The sequence below is a fragment of the Phascolarctos cinereus genome, unplaced genomic scaffold (assembly GCF_003287225.1).
Source record: "Phascolarctos cinereus isolate Bilbo 61053 unplaced genomic scaffold, phaCin_HiC Scaffold_5;HRSCAF=322, whole genome shotgun sequence".
Taxonomy (NCBI): Eukaryota; Metazoa; Chordata; class Mammalia; order Diprotodontia; family Phascolarctidae; genus Phascolarctos; species Phascolarctos cinereus.
Window position 1 is genome coordinate 468,118,864 of NW_027555958.1, and position 18,010 is coordinate 468,136,873.

The 18,010-nt window shown below is 45.1% G+C and overlaps 2 protein-coding genes across 4 annotated transcripts in view; one reads left to right on the forward strand and one right to left on the reverse strand.

Moving 5' to 3' along the window:
• The window catches only part of MIER1 (MIER1 transcriptional regulator), a 66,351-nt gene extending 62,097 nt beyond the window's left edge, over positions 1-4,254 (forward strand). For all 3 annotated transcript variants that reach the window (XM_020993017.2, XM_020993021.2, XM_020993020.2), the window contains one exon: positions 1,183-4,254. In XM_020993017.2, coding sequence (XP_020848676.1) covers positions 1,183-1,511 — 329 coding nt within the window. In that variant the 3' untranslated portion in view covers positions 1,512-4,254. The remainder of the gene's footprint in view (positions 1-1,182) is intronic.
• Positions 4,255-7,371: 3,117 nt separating this feature from the next.
• The window catches only part of SLC35D1 (solute carrier family 35 member D1), a 65,007-nt gene continuing 54,368 nt past the window's right edge, over positions 7,372-18,010 (reverse strand). Inside the window, exon 12 of the mRNA XM_020993063.2 lies at positions 7,372-12,628. Within this exon, the coding sequence (XP_020848722.1) occupies positions 12,520-12,628 (109 nt within the window). The 3' untranslated portion in view covers positions 7,372-12,519. The remainder of the gene's footprint in view (positions 12,629-18,010) is intronic.

Here is an 18,010-nt window from a genome sequence, read left to right on the forward strand (position 1 = left end):
TGCCGGGGGGGGGGGGGGGGGGGGGGGGGGGGGGGCGCGGTGCTCCTGCTCATCTCCACAAGCCAGTGAGCTGCCCCTCCCTTCCCTGCATCCAGTCTGGCCTGCTAAAGGGGAGGCTTGGACCCACCAGCTCCAGGGCTTCCTTCCAAGTAGATCCTGTGATTTCCCACTACAAAATCCTTGACGACAAGAAAGCCCCTTCCTCCTGAGGGCTGCCCATTCCATTCACCAGCTTCTTCCCACCCCCCAGCCCCCATTACATTCTGAAGAACTTAGCTGATGTGAGGGCAGCAAGGTGATGCAATAGATCGAGCACCAGGGCTGGAGTCAGGAAGATCTGAGTTCAAATCCAGCCGCAGGCAGCTGGGTGACCCTGCCTGCCTCAGTTTCCTCAGATGTACAATGGGGATCATAATAATAGCACCTACCCTCAGGTTGTCTTGAGGCTCCAATGAGAAAATACCTGTGAAGCACTTGACAGACCTTAACGGGCTGCATAAATGGTAGCTGTTCCTTTGATGATTGTCATGATGATGACATTGCCGCTATAGCCTTGTTCTGGATTTGGGCACCCACTGCCTCATGGCTGTCACCTCTCAGGCTGCCCAGGCAGAGTTGTGTCTGCCCTTTATTGGTTTGTTTCTGACTCTTGGTATGAGGAGCGAGAGGAATGATGTCGGGAATGCCCTCAAACAGACCTCGAGTCACTTATCAAGGGCCGTCCCAGGTGTCTCTCAGAACGTGACAGTGGAGCCCCTTTCCATCAGACTCTCGAGACAGACATTGCGGGTGTTCACCTGAACGTGGCAGTCGTGGCCTTTGCAGGTGGAGGGGCGGGGCCCTTGTTGGAGGAGGCCTCGCTGGCTGGCCTTTGGAGTCTGTACTGGCAGCTTTCAGCACTAATGTCCAGCCCCATGGTGGTAAGGTTTCAGATGCGTTAAAATCCATTTCAATCCAATTTTTAGATGGACTGAACACTTGGACTTTTTACTCAGCATCACATTAGACTGCGGGAAGTGCTTTTCGTGTTTGAGATGTCATAGAGAAATGCCCATCAGTACTAGAGTCATTGTATGCTACTTTGTCACTTAACTAGACAGCAAAATGCTGCTCTGACTTTTGGGCCTTTCAGGGAATTTTGCAGTGACCAGACTGACCACTCACTGTGTTTCCTTTGCTCAGGCATAGCCTCTAATGGCCCCGGGGAAGTCTCTGGCAAGGATGAAGTCAGAGTTGAAGGGTTGCACGTGAATGGGCCCACTGGTGGGAACAAGAAGCCCGTCCATGCAGACGCGGATACAAATGGCTATGATGCTGACAGCCTGCCTGGCGACATCAAGCTCACTCACGGAGCCGCCAAGAATGAAAATTATCTGGATGATAGAAATGAGAGGCCCGCCAAGAGGCGAAGGGTTAACAGCAATGGCAGAGAAAGCCCAGGCTCTTCAGAGTTTTTCCAGGAAGCAATCTCACACGGGAAATTTGAAGAACTGGAAAACTTAGATGACTAGATATGAGGGCTGTTTTTTATTCTTTGGAGTAATTTCTGGTGCGACTACAATTTTCAGGGTTGATGGGTTACCTTAAGTTGATTTCCTTGAAGCACTCAGTTGAAATCTGACATTTTAAAATTGGATTTTAATTTTAGGTGACAGTTTGTATATTTCTGCCTTTAGCAGAATTTTTTACTGCAGCTATTTTAAAGACCCTTTTAAATATTGAGAACTCCTATAGTTAACGAAGGCTGTACATTCATCTTTAACAACAGAGAATCCTGTTACAGAATTTTAGAGGCATATTTTAATACCAAACCCTGTTATTGTGAGTTTGAGGTTTGGTAGGGGGAGGGAGGGGTGGGATATGTGGGAACTGGGGAAGGTTGGTTTGTATTTAATTTGAAAATCTTCTGCTTAACATCAGCTTTTCTGCTGTTCTTTTTTTTTTTTTAATGTCTAGTAGACCAGGAAATAGACATTACCATTTTTCTCTCCATACAAATTGGGTGTCATATTATTGAGGAAACCCTTATGAATCCTGAAAGTTATGCTAGCATGATTTTTTTATATATAGAAGTTAAAAAATAAACCAAGTCAGGTTTGTGTATGTACAATTGTTGACATCAGTGATGTCTTTCATATTCTTATCTGGGCTTAAGAAATACATGCTGTATTTTTCCAGATTCTTTGTAGCCTTTGGAAGATTTTTACAGAACTTATGTCTTGATTGAGCTGTCCTTTCTTAATACAAAAGCTTGTATAATTTTCTTAACTTGTACAGTTGGTAAACTTTTATGAGAAGAGTTGATATTCTGAGTCTGTCGGCTTCATTTTATTTTGCTAAAGTCTTTTTCTAATGAATTTTTAAGTGTTTGTGTAGTATTGAAGTCACCTTTTCTTATTCAGATGGTTCAGGCATTCATAGAGAATTATGAGAATCTGATTTTTCCCATTTCTACTTTAGGACAAATCGTGAGTTTTGAGAATTCTGAAGTGATGCATGATGCTTGTATTGCACAGACATTTGCAGTTGTTATGTTTTCAATTTTATTTTTGCAGCAACAAGAGCTTAATGTCAGCTTAAGTGCTTAACTTTAGCTCCAGCGTGTTGGCCAGAGTCCTGCTCAGTTATTTTTATATACATATCAGAAAGCCCCCCTTTTTGCATTTAAGATGAGCGTGGAGGGAATGAGAAGAGGTGGTTCGGTTCTGTTTGTGGGAATGGAAGGACAGTGTCTTCTCTGGTCATTGGCAGAAGTGTGCGTCTCTTGTGAGCAGGTCACATCAGGTGTCGTTGATTTTATGTAGGAAAATAATAGAGAATGTGACTGACCTTCCCAAAAACAATTCTTCCATTTTCAGTTTGGGGAGGAGTTTTTCCAAAATTGAAATGCAGAGACTTTATTGTAGCCATAGGTACAGAATGATATATAAAGAGAAAAGAGGAACCATTTCCCTGGAGAAGCAGGGTTGTCTATTTGTGGAGTCTTGCCAAAAGGGCAGGCGGGTCTGTCTGTTTTAAGCATGGGATTCCTGCTGAAAATAGTCTTAGGCAGGGCGTGGGCCACCTAGACACTCCTATACAAACATTTAGAAGTAGTTTTGCTAAGTATCACACAGATGTACACATTGTAAACACCTCCTCTCTCTTTCTCCATGGTGGCCAGCAGCTCGGGAGGCAGTACAGATGACCCAGCCAACAAGTACTTTGTGGTCCTCTGAATGGCTCCACCTTGGGCCCTGGGAAAGAGCTCCTGGTGTGCTACTCACAGCTGCTTCCCTCACCAGGGTGAACATTTTCTTTTTCTTCCTGCCTCAGATCAGTGTTAAAAGCCATTTTAGAACTTTTTAATTGCCTAGGGTGGACATTCACAGATTTTACCCAGAGTCTGAATGGTAGTGTGTGTGGAGGGTGGTGACCCAACATTTCCATTCCTCTGGAATGGCAGTAGCTTTAGCAAAGGGGTCACAATCCGTGTTCTTCATGAAGTCCAAAGATGGTCCGGAGAAGGTTCCAAGGGAAGGCTGGTGCTAGGTGTCAGAGACCCATTGTCACTTTTTTTTTTCTTAAGAGAAAAAAATGCATCTTTGTTTGCAAGTTTGTCAACTGTGACCTCATTTGATAGGAAAATGTAGAAGTCATTTGTCCTCAGGCCTGTTTGCAGACAGGGCAGTCATGCCATGTTCAGAAATGTTGCTTTTTTGCTCTCACAGTTTGAAGGTGTCCCTAGGTGACATTCCGTGGGGTGGTCTGATGTGGGAGGCTCAGCGCTTCCTGAAGGAGGATTGAATTGTACTGTCTCGTTTGTGTTTATGCAGGCATTTTACATGATGTTTTCGTCTTGTTCTTCAGCATACAGCCACTAGAACTTGAGGGGTCATTGCACTATTAGTACTTTGCGATTTTTAGTGATGTCATGAATTTAATTTGCCTCAGTCACTCAGATCCAGAACTGTTTCCCGCCTTGGCATGCATGGTGCACAGTGTCCGGGCAAACACGGTCAGGAAATGAGGTTCTCTTTTGTGGAGTTCTTTCAGATGTTTGCGGAATCAGTAATTCAGTTCAACAGAAATCTTTGGTTGAGCTTTAAAGTAGATTTGAAGGGATATTTTAAAAGACTAGGCATTCAAAAATCATGGATTAGATTTTTTTTAAATTCCTGCATAGTAATTTTGCACTGTAAGTAATTTCCAGTTCTCTCCCCAATCCCTGTCTGCAATTCTGAAAAAGCTTATTAAAATATTTTTTTAAACATGTCCTTGTGTTAACCAGATTCTGTATTTCTCAGTCACCTGTAAAAGGGTTTAATTCTAGATGTAATATGAGGGATCTGCAGATAGGTGGATTTCCCTCTAAGCTTAGCAAAAACTAGGATCCTTCTGCATCATTTGTTTCTGCTGGTCGTAGCATTCTTGGGAGATTGTGTCTGGTTTTTACAGGTGTTATCACTCCTCCTCCTTAATCTCCATTTTTTAACCCCTTTCCACTGATGCCTTACAGCCACTTCCTTCTTAGGGTAGTCTGTGGTGGAGTCCAAAGGAAAGGGAAGATTTTGGGATCTTCACTTCTGTGGGGGAGGGATGGGAGAGGCAGAATAGGAACTCCACGTCGGCTAGTCCATTCTGTACTGAGGAACTCAGCGGCCTGGCTCCAGGCCTGGCTCTGAAGACCCTTCCAAGGAGGGGAAACAGACCACCTCGGAACAGACGGATCCCGTCTCCCAGCTTAGGACAACTTGTAGGCATCAACCCTAGCTTTGTCTCTTGACAAATTCCCCCTCCGCCCCCGTGGCCTCAGGTCTGCCTTCTGAGGCCAGAGAAGCCTGATACATGCGCCTTGAGTCCTTCAGGTTATAAACGTCTGAGTTCCTTCTGCCTGCCCTCGTGGCAAGCACTGAAAGCCCTGTCTCTGTGCCTGCTGTGGCCCTCGAGCAGTGCCCTCTGAAGTCTGTTTACAGGAGAAGTGAGTGCCATTACCAGAGGGCAGGGAGCCTGGTCCTGTAACCAGGGTGTGAAAACTGCCCAAGAGAGGGAACATCACAGGCTCCCAAACCCAAGGACCATCCACTTGGATGGAGCGGGTACTTGGGTGCCATCTGTCCAGGGCCCCCTCTTCATTTTACACGAGAAAGCAGGCCCAGCACAGCTGGGTGACGTGCCTAGAGTCACCACTAACCAAGTGAGCAGAGGCAGAGGCACAGGCCTGCATGTGCAGAGCCCAGCACCCTCGCCCAGCCAGCTGTTTGCTTCTGGGCCAAGTGGGGCTGCCTGGGAGAAAGGCCTAGGGAATGCATCCTTTGTAGTTAGTGAGAACGCTCAGGGCCTGGAAGAGGGAGAGCTGGGCCCATTGTCCTTCCACGGGGAGAAGTTTAAACTTGACTTAGTTTTTATTGTTGCAGGGGAAAAGCACAGAAATCCATCCCACCTCTGTTCTTACCACCTGTGTGACTTTGGCTAAGTCACTGAACCCCAGAGGGTGGTGGCACAGTGGATAGAGCACCAGGTCTGGACTTGGGGGAGGCCTGAGTTCAAATCCAACCTCAGACTTAGTAGCTGGGTGACCAGGGTGAGTCACTGAACCTCTGCCTCAATTTCCTCAGCTATAAAATGGAGATCATACCGCAAGCAGGCACATTAATTTTCCTTGACGGTCACCTAATTTTGTGCCCTTTTTATTAAAATGTGAAAATGCTCGTTTTTGTAAACTACTTCTCAAGGTGGTGTGAGAATCAAATACACGTCTGGCACACAGTAAGTGCTTGACGAACACAAGCTTTTTGATTTGTATTTTTTAACTGGAGATAGTTCTAACTCGACTGTCTGAAGCCTGAATTCTCAATCTGTGCACCTACGAGTTACCCAAACTATCTTTGGTGCCTCTCGGCTCCGTGAGGCTGGCTTTTCAAATCACCACGTTACACAGAAAAGGCCCCTTCCCAATTTTCTGACGTTTTCAGTTAGCTCAGAGGTGCTATGGCAAAGTCAGAGGAAGGCTTGGGGGAGCTCGCTGAAGTCATGACTCACCAACTCTTCCTGAATCCTGCCACAGAACCCCAGTGCCCTGCTGAATATTTGTTTGCTGAATTGCAGAGTACTGCCACAGCTCCCTTGAGACCCTAAAGGTTAATTATGTACCAAAAAACCAAACCAATTCCCCCCGCAGGTGTCAGTTACAGTCAGCTCCAGATGAGCATCTAGGGTGTCTCAGGCACAATGAACACCCCTCCCTCTATTCCAAGATGTTACGACACATAAGGAGGAGGCATCTGATCCATATCTTGTGTTTAAAAATTGGAATTCCATTTCACTTTGGTTCTTGATGGTTGGGTGGAAAGAATACCCACAGGAATGGGATCACGGTTTCCATGTAGCCCTCATACAGAATGCAAGCTCATTGAGGGCAGGAACAATTTTTCAACTTTACAGATAAGGAAAGTGAGGCCCAGAGAGGTCACACAGGTAGAAACCAACAAAGCTGGAATCCCCAGTGCTGCAGATTTCTTTTCACTGCTTTGTGATCCATGGACCCAATTACTGGAATGTTCCAAAGTTCACCCTTGTGGCTTAAACCTCCCAGAAGACCAGGGGAGGTCACAGCCAGCCTCATGGTCTTTGGAAGGGGTCCCAAAGCATATCTGGTCCCAACCCTTCCATTAAAAACAGGGAAACAAAGGCTCAGTGACAACCAACACGTGTTGAAAGATGTAAAGGACCAGTCCCCACAATTCATTAAATGATTTGAAGTTAACAAGGTGGAGGGGAGAAGGAAGGTGTGGAGTTGAAGTGGGGGCAGAGATTCGAGGGAATGAACCCAGGGACCTTAGAGGCTCTAATTGAACCAACCCCTTCATCATGCCCCCCCCCCCATGATGCAGTGCCAGAAGTGGAACTGAACTTTAGCCTTCTGACTCCAAAGCCAGGCTCCTTCCTGCTGCACTGACGTTGAGAAGGGAAGGGAGAGGAGGGACAAGAGGGAGAAAAAAACTGTGGCCACTAATGGGATTATGGAAGAAAACTGGAGATTATTCTGAATTTCCTCTGACCATTTCATTTGGTCTGATTGGGACACTTCGAAGATGCTTCCCTTCCTTGACCATCCCGGTTACTGATTAGCAGTTATGCCCAGAAAGATTAAGAGACTGATGTCTGATTCCCTTGCTAACTGGTCTAGGGACCAACCATGCCCAACACACGGGGTATTTGGCCTTTTCTGATTCAGGCAGGAAATCGTGATGGCAGACCTGGCCCAGGCACATGTTCACTGTTACTGTACCTCAGACAAAGCCTGGATTGCCTCTTCAGTGCAGGCAGACAGACACGCTCCCTCATGCTCTATTTGCCTTGGGTGTCGCACAAGAGGAACTGAAATGCATGTTTTCAGGAGAAAAGTATTTATTTGAAGCCCATACAAAAATACTGAAGCAGGCATAGTAATTTTCTTTCAATGACATGATTTACAAATCTCTAGCCTGCAGTACCTTTTTTTTAAACACAAAAATGGTCATTTTTGTAAATAGAATCTATATTGAAAAAAATATTTCCAGGAGATCAACAGCATAGAAAACGTATGATGGCATCCATTTTATTCACTTTCCCAGTGCAGACAATACCATCTGGTTTCTGGCACTGAAAGAGGCATCTATTTAAGAAGAAGATCATCTTGAAAAACATTTTTCAGGGATGACAAATTAACTAGTGATTCCTTGAAGGACGAAGACAACATTGAAGAAATCCTTAGAAACATAAAGTGACACAAATTCCTGACCAGTCGGGATATAGCAGGCAGGGTTACAACACAATTAGAAGACCAGGGAACCAGACCCCCAATGTCCACCCTGAAAAGCTTCCCACTCCAAGCCCATGCTGGTTAGTTTACCTCTGTCCAAATGATTGCCAAGCATGTACCAGGTTATGCTCCCAAATGAGTCTAGAAAGGCAGAGCCAGTCTCCATCTGAATTGGGCTACATCTTGAGCGCTAGAGATTCAAACCACTTCTGCTCTGGGGAATCCAGGCTTTGGGTTGTACTGAGTGAGGCTGGTGGGCTTTGGGCCCTGAGACAGCCCCAGAGAGTCCTCAGGACTCTTTCCTGGTGTCCCCTTTAAAAAGGCAGCTTAGAGTAATGGACAGAGCCCTGGACCTGAAGTCAAATTCTGCCTTGCACTACCTGTGTGACCCTGGAACAATCCCTTCCTCTTCCAACCTCAGTTTCCTCATCTATAAAGTGGGGATGTCTACCTCACAGAGTTGTTGTGAGGACCAAAAGGGATAACATACGTGAAGCACTTTGCGAACCTTAAAACTCTATAAGTGTGAGCCATTATTACGGATTCTGCAGGCAGGGCCTACACCAGGCTCCCCACCTGTGAAGGTGTTCGAATTTATGTGGGCTCCAGCGGAGCATGGCCAGGATAGGCTAACCAACCCCCATCTTGGCGAATAACATCTACATAAACTGTTCTCTCCTACCCATAACTGGCTCCTGCAAAGTGCCAGAGGCCATTTTGTGCCCCACCCACCCAAAGCTCAATGTAACCATCTCTGGGCACCAGGCACAGCTGAGGTTCAAAGAAAAGCCAAGCTCCTACTGACCAGAACATCTGCAAATTACTGAACAGGAAGGATCTATAGAGAGGCCACAGAATCAGACTTCTCTGCAATCTCCACTTAGTTGAATTCTCAAAGGTCTCAGTGAAAGGGTACAGAGGGAACCACAATCGGAAATTCTACATTAGGAAGGATAGGGAACTCTCAAGAATGGAGTTCTGAAGACACAGATGTGGAGGAAAATGGGGTATGGGGGCCCCAGTCCAGTTTCCTAAAGATGCTGGTGTGGCCACACAAGGTACTCACTATGAAGCGACCAGTTTTGAAAAGGACACGTAGGTGAGTAACAGGAGGTGGATACCACGCAGTCCTGAAAACCAGCAGAGGGGAGGAGGCTGATGGCGAAGTCTTAAGTACGATGGTTATGATGGAAACAAGTTGGTTCTGTTACTATAGTGCATTTGGGGCTTTCTTGGCAAATGGCCACCAGAGGACACCCAAAGTTGGGAGAAGGCCACTGCTCAGGAGATCAGATGATGGACAGCCAGACTAAAGGGCCGCTGAGGTCTTTTCCAACTCTGTGATTCTGTGATTTTAAGCAGCTCACCCTGAATTAGGTGATTAGCACGGAAAGGCAACTGAAAATGGCCTCCGTTCCATATATATGCAGAGCCCCCTGACCCTTTACAGGCTGATTCTAGTTTAATCAAAATTGGATTGACCCTATCCATTGGTTACAGTGATTGGCTCAGAAGTTCCGAGCTCTGCCCACAGCTCACCTTAGCCTGGTACAGCTTTGTGCTTCAGTTTCCCATTTGTAAAATTCAGTAAGGCTTCTACCTGCTGAAGGAGTAAGTTAACAGGTCACAATATGATAGGTCTACTGTCGGGCTATAATCTAGACATTCTAGAAGGCACATATATTTTCAGTTCTGATACTTCCCATTCCCTAAGTTATTACTCTAGTAAAATGACCCAGATTTGCACATTGTAATTTAATCCATGGGCCCCCTACCCCCTACCACTCATGTGGGTCACAGGAAGGAGCAGCAGGGAGCAAGACGTTTGAATAAATCAGAACTGTAATGTATATTCCCACAACTAGCCAGTGGTGGCCAGTGGTCAGACATGAGCCCAGTGTCAACAGAGACTTGTTGACTGATGCTAAGCGAGGGTCCAGTAACCAGGGAGATCTGGTGCTAGAGTGTGGCATGAAGCCAACTGGGCACACAAAGGCCTGTGACCCTTCCGAGCTGGGAACCTCCTGACCAGGAGCCTGAGCTTAAGTCTCCACATCTGTAAAATGGAGGTAAGAAGAGCACCTGCCTCCCAGCGTTGTTAGGAGGCTCAAATGAGATAATTGGATGTGAAGTGCTGGGCAGACCTTAGAACGCTACAGGAAAGCCAGCCATCACCCTGTTCCACTGAGGGCCTGGACTCCAAGGATAGACATTACCACCCCCCAACTCTCAATCTTTCTCTCCTTTCTCCTCCCTCTCCCGTCCTCTCCTCCTCCTGCTGGAGTATTTCCATTCTTAGAAAGAAGGCTGGCCTAAGGCCCTTTTCTGTAAATGACCTCAGACAGTAAGGTAAATCACAGAATCTCAGAATTGGAGAGGCTCACAAAGGTCACTGATGCTAACCCACACCTGGACAGGAATCCTCATGCATCATCTCTGAAAATGAGAAATCCAGCCTTCCCCTAGAGTCGTTCCAGACCAGGAGACCTGTAGCATCTTAAGGCAGCCCATTCCACTTTGGGGGGGGGACGCCTCTAATTATTAGGAAGAGTTTACTTACATTAAGTCAAAGCCTGCCTTCCTGCATCTTCCACCCTCAGATACCTGCAGATGGCTGTCACATTCTCTCCCTCCTTCTCTTCACCAAGCTGAAACTTCTGTTCCTCATATGGCATACTCTCCAATCCCACCACAACCTTGGCTTCCCTTCTCTGGAAATGCATCAAACTCACAGAATCTTCAGATTTCAAGAAGGAAGGGCTCTTTCAGGTCATCTAGTCCAACCCTGCCATTTTGAAGATGAGGACACTGAGGCCCAGAGAAGTGATCTGCCCAAGATCACACAGGTATTAAGCAGAAAATCCAGGGCCTCTAATTACAGACCTAATAATCTTCCCAAGCTTTTCCTAAAGTCTAGAAGCTTGTAAAACTGGGCAGCTGCCCCACACAGCTCAGTTGTTAAAACTGAAGGAGACCGTTGTAATGCATAAGGAGAAAATCCATTTACCAGCAGGCCACAGGCTCATTCCTTCCAGCTAGAGAGAATGGTGCCTTCCTTTATCAGTTAAGAAGCTAGCATCATAGAGGCTGAAGTGGGGATGCTGGCAGGATGGAGAAGCTCACTAAGACAAACCAAGTCTGTTTCTAGCCATTGCTCCAGAGATTTCGAGCATGACTCAGGTGGTATCAGGCAGAGAAGGGGGCCAAGTCCCAGTAATGAGACCAAAGGAGTCTCACAGCTGGTTGACCCGAAAGGAAGAGCTGCCTCACCACATCTCAGCCTCACCAGATCCTTCACTGACAGTTGGAAAAAACCTCATCCACCTCCTCATTTCAGAGATGAAGAAAATGAGGCCTCAGGAGAGAAGTAACAGGCCCAAAGTCTGACAGGTAAGAGATGTATCAGAGCAAGGAAAAGCACTCGCCCTACCATGTGCTTGTGTTTGTACGGCCTGCAAGCTAAGAATGGTTTTTACATTTAAAAGTCTTTGTTGGATTTTAAATTTAATTTGAAATTTAATAATCTTACTGTATTTTAAAATGTAAAAGCCATTCTTAGCTTGGAGTCTGTGGAGGCAAGAGTAACCAAGATCCCCTGCGCTGCACTGGGGGCTGCTTTCACTCGCCATGGCCCCGATGCATTTCATCAGAGAGATAGGGGTGGCAGCTCCACCCATGCTTCTGGCATCTCCGGGCTCCTGGTGGACACCACCAGGGAACAGCTGGGAATGATCTTTCCCCTCAAATCATAAGAAATTAGAAACAGGGGACTCTGATAAGGGTAATCAAGTAAAAAACCCCAAGGGAAGGGGCAAAACGATGGAATGGTAGCTAAGCCTAGAAGTGGAGAGAGAGGAAAAGAGCCAGATGAGTTCAGGGCAAGCAGGAGACGACTGTGTGCTTCCCACTGCCACTCAACAAGACAAGGACAGCTTATTCTGACTGCATTCCCACTTGGGGGAGGGGAGGCGTCTGCTTCCAAGCTACTTACAATAACCTGGGTTTGCCAGACCAGGAATACAGCCAACTTCCTCCAGGGCTACACTGAAGTATATCTCCCATCCCGTCCTCATTTCCACAGAGCATCCCAAACGAAGGGCTTAAAAACCAAAAGCCTAATTCTCCCCATGCCCAGGACTTCGAAGAGCTTCGGGATGCAAGCCATCCCAGATGCCACACGTGTGTTTTCTCTCTCTCTGTAGAAAGAGATCATCCTTTGAAGACAGTAAGAAATTGAAAATGTAGTGACCAGGCCCTCAAGGTAGGAAATAGAGAATTCTAAGAGAGGAACCAGAAAGCCCTGCATCATGCCCAGCTGCATTCAGCAGCATAGGGGGCACATTGCTTCCACGAGACAGACTCTCAGCCTAGCAAAAAGTCTAACCGCAGTGGCCCTGTCTGCAGGGAGAGGAGGAAGAGGCTGGATGCATGCCACTTGCCGTGGACAGAGATGCCCAAAGAACAACATGGAGTCCCACGGTTGGTGGAGGGGAAAACAATAAATTAAAAGCCAGATATGTCATCTTCCAGTCCAGTATAAATTAATGCAAACTGCAGATTTAAAATAGAATCAATTATAAGATTCTCTCATCATAAAAATTTAAAAAGGCAGCAATCTTCAGATTGTGCAAGGGCCCCAGGACCGAGAGCTCACTAGAAGCAAGACAGCCCAGCCGTGAAAGCAGGTCTCCGTTGGCACTGCCCGCGTGCAGGGCTGACCGCTCATGAGCCCCGGCTCACACAGAGCCTTTCCCTTTAACGTCCAGCTTGCTGCTTGTCTCCGACTGTTTGCTCAGCTGCTCTTCTGTGAAAGTGATGTAGGAGTACACCAGGCTCCCGGCAATACTGTAGAGAACAAAAGAAAGTCTGCAGTGATTGAGTCGGGAGAACAGCTTACATCTGTGGAGCCGTTACAGTCTATTAATAACAACTGCCATCCTAATTCTTTACCCATAACAATAACCATTCAGCAAGGCGGCAGCACCATAGAGCATCGAGCACCGAGCACCAGGCCTGGTGTCAGAAAGACTCATCTTCCTGAGTTTAAATCCAGCCTTAGACACTTACTGGTTGTGTGACCCTGGGCAAGTCACTTAACCTCTGTTTGCTTCAGTTTCCTCATCTATAAAATGAGCAGGAGAAGGAAATGACAAACCACTCCAGCATCTCTACCAAGAAAACCCTAATGGGGTCACAGAGAGTTGGACAGGACTGAAAATGAATGAAAGGAAAGAGATAGGAACTGAGATTTCACTGGCACCCCCTCTATGAATACAGTCAGGACGGCACCTGTTCCGCAGCAGTCCTGGAGAGATACCCAGGGCACTGAGAAATGACTTGCCCAAGGTCACACGAGCTTTCTGCGTCCAAGGACCCAGATCTTGCCAACTCCACAGCCAGCTCTCACTAGTATAACAAGCATCAGATAACATTACTTATAATTAAGGAGGCAGCATGTTCTAGTAGACAGAGAAACGGCCTCTGAGTCACAGAGCCCAGCAGTGTAGGCACCTCCTCAAGGACTGCAGGAAATCCTGAGGAAAAATCTGCTCCCCCTAGCTCTTCCCCAGTCCAACTTCCCCTCCAGGTGCCTTGTACCCAGAGTGCTGTGTTGTGTGGTGGTGTTATGTTGTGTTATGTTGTATTGTGTGACGTTATGTGCTATTTTGTTATCCAGATATTTCCAGGAACCTCAATTTTGCATCAGCCACAAAGAGGATACAATTGGAGACAGATACAATTTAAAGTAAGGCAGAGAGCCTAAGCCTCTGGCTAAATTTTATTAGTTTTCCTAAGCAAGGTCTCAGATCAGGACTGAACTCATAATGTTTTGACTAAAATAAACTCCCTGGGACAGCTAGGTGGTGAAGTGGATAGAGCATTGGCTCTGGAGTCAGAAGGACCCGAGTTCAACTCTGGCCTCAGACACTTGACACTTACCAGCTGTGTGACCCTGGGCAAGTCACTTAACCTCACTGCCTAGCAGAAAAATAAAACAAACTCTCAGAAGCGGCAGAGGAGGGAACCACACAGACCGTAGGGGCCATTATTTTGTTCCTGTGTTTGACCTAAGCTAATTATTGTAACATGGCATGACATTTATATTTGTCCATGGGCTCTCTCCCATAGAATATCAATTCCTTGAAAGCTGGGGCAGTTTCATTTTTTTGCCTCTGCATCCCACCGGCTTAGGCACAGTGATAGCACTTAATAAATTCTGGTCAATTGACTGAGTGATGGCTAAAAGACAAAAAAAGGCACAAACCAGCTCTGCCTTTAAGGCCATTACTTTCTACTAGAGATACTGTGTATCTTCTCTCTCCAATTAAATTCTAGGTTTCTTCTAGAGAACTTGTTGTATACAATAACAGCCACATTGTGCAATGACTAATAATGATAAACTTAACCCTTCCCAGCAATATAAGGATCTAAGACATCTCTAGAGGCCTCGTGATGGAAAATGCTATCCTCATCCAAAGAAAGAACTATGAAAGTTGAATTGCTATTTTTTTTCCTCTTCTGTTGAGTTTTGTTTCCTCTTTCTGAGGAAACACCACTAATGTGAAAATATGTTTAATAGGAATGTAAATGTATAGCCTATATCAGATTGTGCACCTTCTTGGGGAGGGTGGTGGGAAGGGGGAGAAAAATTTTAAACTCAAAAACATATGGAAGTGATTATTGATAAATCAAAATAAATTAATAAAAAATTTTTTTTCACCAGGAAGGAAATATTTTATTTTTAAACTTGCTGCCAAAAGCTTGCTACTCACACAGCTCTAGAAGAAGGTGGGGAAAGTGCCTGTTTACAAGTATATACTGCATATCTTAAATTGTATAACTATTAGTTGTTACTATTGACTATTTTTTTTTAGCATTTAACATGAATTTATTTATTTTTTAGTTTTCAATATTCACTTCCACAAGTTTTTGAGTTCCAAATTTCTCACCCCTCCCCCACCCCAAGATGGCATGCATTCTGAATACCCCTTCCCCTGGTCTGCCTTCTCTTCTATCTCTCCCCCTCCCTTCTCTTATCCCTTCCCCTTCCATTCTCCCGCAGAGCAGGATAGACTTCTGTACCCCATTTCCTGTATTTCTTATTTCCCAGTTGCATGTGAAAACATCTTTTTTTAAAACATGTGTTTTTAAAACTTTGAGTTCAAAATTTTCTCCCTTCCTCCCTCCCCACCCACCTCATTGAAAAGGCAAGCAACTCAATATAGGTTGTACATGTGCAGTTATGCAAAACACTTCCTTAGTAGACATGTTGTAAAAAACTAACTCTATTTCCCTTAATCCTATCCTGCCCTCCCATTTATTCTATTCTTTCTTTTGACCCTGTCCCTCCTCAGAAGTATTTGCTTCTGATTACCCTCTTTCCCAATCTGCCCTCCTCTCTTCACCCCCTGCTCTCTTGTCCCCTTCTCCCCCTATTTTCCTGTAGGGTAAGACAGATTTCCATACCAATTGAATGTGTATGTTATTCTCTCCTTAAGCCAAATCCTATGAGAATAAGATTCCCTCATTCCCTCTCACCTTCCCCTGTTTCCCCTCCACTGTGAGAGACTTTTCTTTTCTGTTTTTTTTGTGAGATAATTTACCCCATTCTACCTCTCCCTTTCTTCTCTCAGTATCATCCTCTCTCATCCCTTAATTTTATTCTCCAGATATGACCCCTTAATCTTCAACTCACCCTGTGCCCTCTATCTATCTATATATACATACATACAATTTTTTTCCTTCAACTACCCTAATACTGACAAAGTTCTCATGAGTTACAAATATCATCTTTCCATGCAGGAATGTAAACAGTTCAATCTTAATAAGTCTCTTATGATTTCTCTTTCCTGTTTACCTCTTCATGTTCCACTGGAGTCCTGTATTTGAAAGTCAAATTTTCTGTTTAGCTCTGGTCTTTTCATCAGGAATGCTTGAAAGTCCTCTATTTCACTGAATGACCATTTTTTCCCCTGAAGGATTATACTCAGTTTTGCTGGGTAGGTGATTCTTGGTTGTAATCCTATCTCCTTTGCCCTCTGGAATATTATATTCCATGCCCTGCGGTCCTTTAATGTAGAAGCTGCTAAATCTTGTGTTATCCTGATTGTGTTTCCACAGTACTTGAATTGTTTCCTTCCAGCTTGTAATATTTTCTCCTTGACCTGGGAACTCTGGAATTTGGCTACAATATTCCTAGGAGTTTTCCTTTGGGGATCTCTTTCAGGAGGAGATCTTTGGATTCTTTCCATTTCTATTTGGCCCTCTGGTTCTACTATATCAGGGCAGTTTTCCTTGATAATTTCTTGAAAGATGATGTCTAGGCTCTTTTTTTGATCATGGCTTTCAGATAGTCCAATAATTTTTAAATTCTCTCTCCTGGATCTATTTTCCAGGTCAGTTGTTTTTCCAATGAGATATTTCACATTGTTTTCTAATTTTTCATTCTTTGGATTTGTTTTACAGTGTCTTGATTTCTCATAAAGTCACTGTCTTCCAATTGCTCTATTCTAATTTTTAAGGAAGTATTTTCTTCAGTAATCTTTTGGACTTCCTTTTCCATTTGGCCAATTTTTCTTTTTAGGGCATTTTTCGCCTCATTGGCTTTTTGGACCTCTTTTGCCATTTGGGTTAGGTGTTATTTTCTTCAGTATTTTTTTGGGTCTCCTTTAGCAAGCTGTTGACTTGTTTTTCATGATTTTCTTGCATCACTCTCATTTCTCTTCCTAGTTTTTCCTCTACTTCCTTACTTGCTTCTCAAAATCCCTTTTGAGCTCTTCCAAGGCCTGGGACTGATTCATATTTTTCTTGGAGGCTTTGGATGTAGGAGCTTTGACTTTGTTGTCTTCTTCTGGTTGTATATTTTGATCTTCTTTTTCACCAAAGTAAGATAATATAGTCTGACTCTTTTTGCGCTGCTTGCTCATGATCCCGGCCAGTTACTTGAGTTTTAAACTCTTTGTTAAGGTAAGAGTCTGCTTCCAATGTGGAGAATGTACTGTCCCAAGCTTCAGGGGTTTGTGTAGCTGTTTTCAGAGATACTTGTAGGGACCTGTAAATTTTCAGTTCTTCCAAGGTGGTATGATAAGGGGTGAGGTGTTTACTCCTTTCCTGGCCTGTGACCACAAGTATTCCTTTCTGTCCTGTAACTGTGAGGAGGGGTTTCTCTCCACAGCCACTACAAGCTCCACCACGCCAGCACTCTTCCTCACCCCAGCACTGCCACCCAGTGACCCAGATCCACACACGGGCAAAGCAAGAGATTCCTGCCTCAGCACTGGCAAAGAGATCCCTGCAGTCCCTCTCTGATCAGCCACTGGATTCCCCCTCAGTCTGTGGGCCGGAAGCTCGGGAAGCAGCTGCCCCCCCCAGGGCCAGGCTCTTGGGGAATGGAGCTGAGACCCCGCCTTCCTCTCTGACCACCGACAGAAACAGACTTTTCCCACTGACCTTCTAAGTTGTCTTTGGCATTCGTGGATTGAGGAGTCTGGAAACCTCCACAGCTGCCCGCGATTCAGTCCTCTGAGGTCTGCTCCAGGTTTGCTACGGCCTGCGCGCCCACACCGCGCTGCGCTCCCAGACAGGCGCGATACACCTTTCTGATCAATCATCCAGGTTGTCTTGGGCTGGAAATTTGTTTCACTCTGTCTTTTTGTGGGTTCTGCTGCTTCAGAATTTGTTTAGAGCCATTTTTTATGAGTATTTGGAGGGGTTTGGGGGAGAGCTCAAGCAAGTCACTGCTTTCACTCCGCCATCTTGGCTCCGCCCTCAATGAAATTTTTAAAAAATAAATTCTAGGTTTCTTATAGGCACAGACCATGCCTTATACAATGTATAACTCCCCACAGTACTTAGTAAAGTGCTATGCTTATAGTGGGTCTTCAGGGTTTACTGAATGAAAAAAAAAAAGTGAATGTAAAAATACAGCTAACCTCCCAGTCTCTCAAGGAAGAAAAGTTGATTCCAGGATAAGACAAACCTGGGGCAGTTAGAGAACTGCCTTTCTAAAGAATGTTACTTAGCATTCTAAATAGTCTTCAGTGGAATGTTTCCCTGCATTCTAAAGAGTTTATTTAGCATTCCAAAGACTTTTCTTCAGAATATGACTTAGCATTCCAAAAAGCTCTCTCCAGAATGTTACTCAGCATTCTAAAGAACCCACCTTAGAATGGTAATTCACAAAGCAGGGTTTCAAAAATCAAAGCCCCAAAACTGCAAGGATCCAAG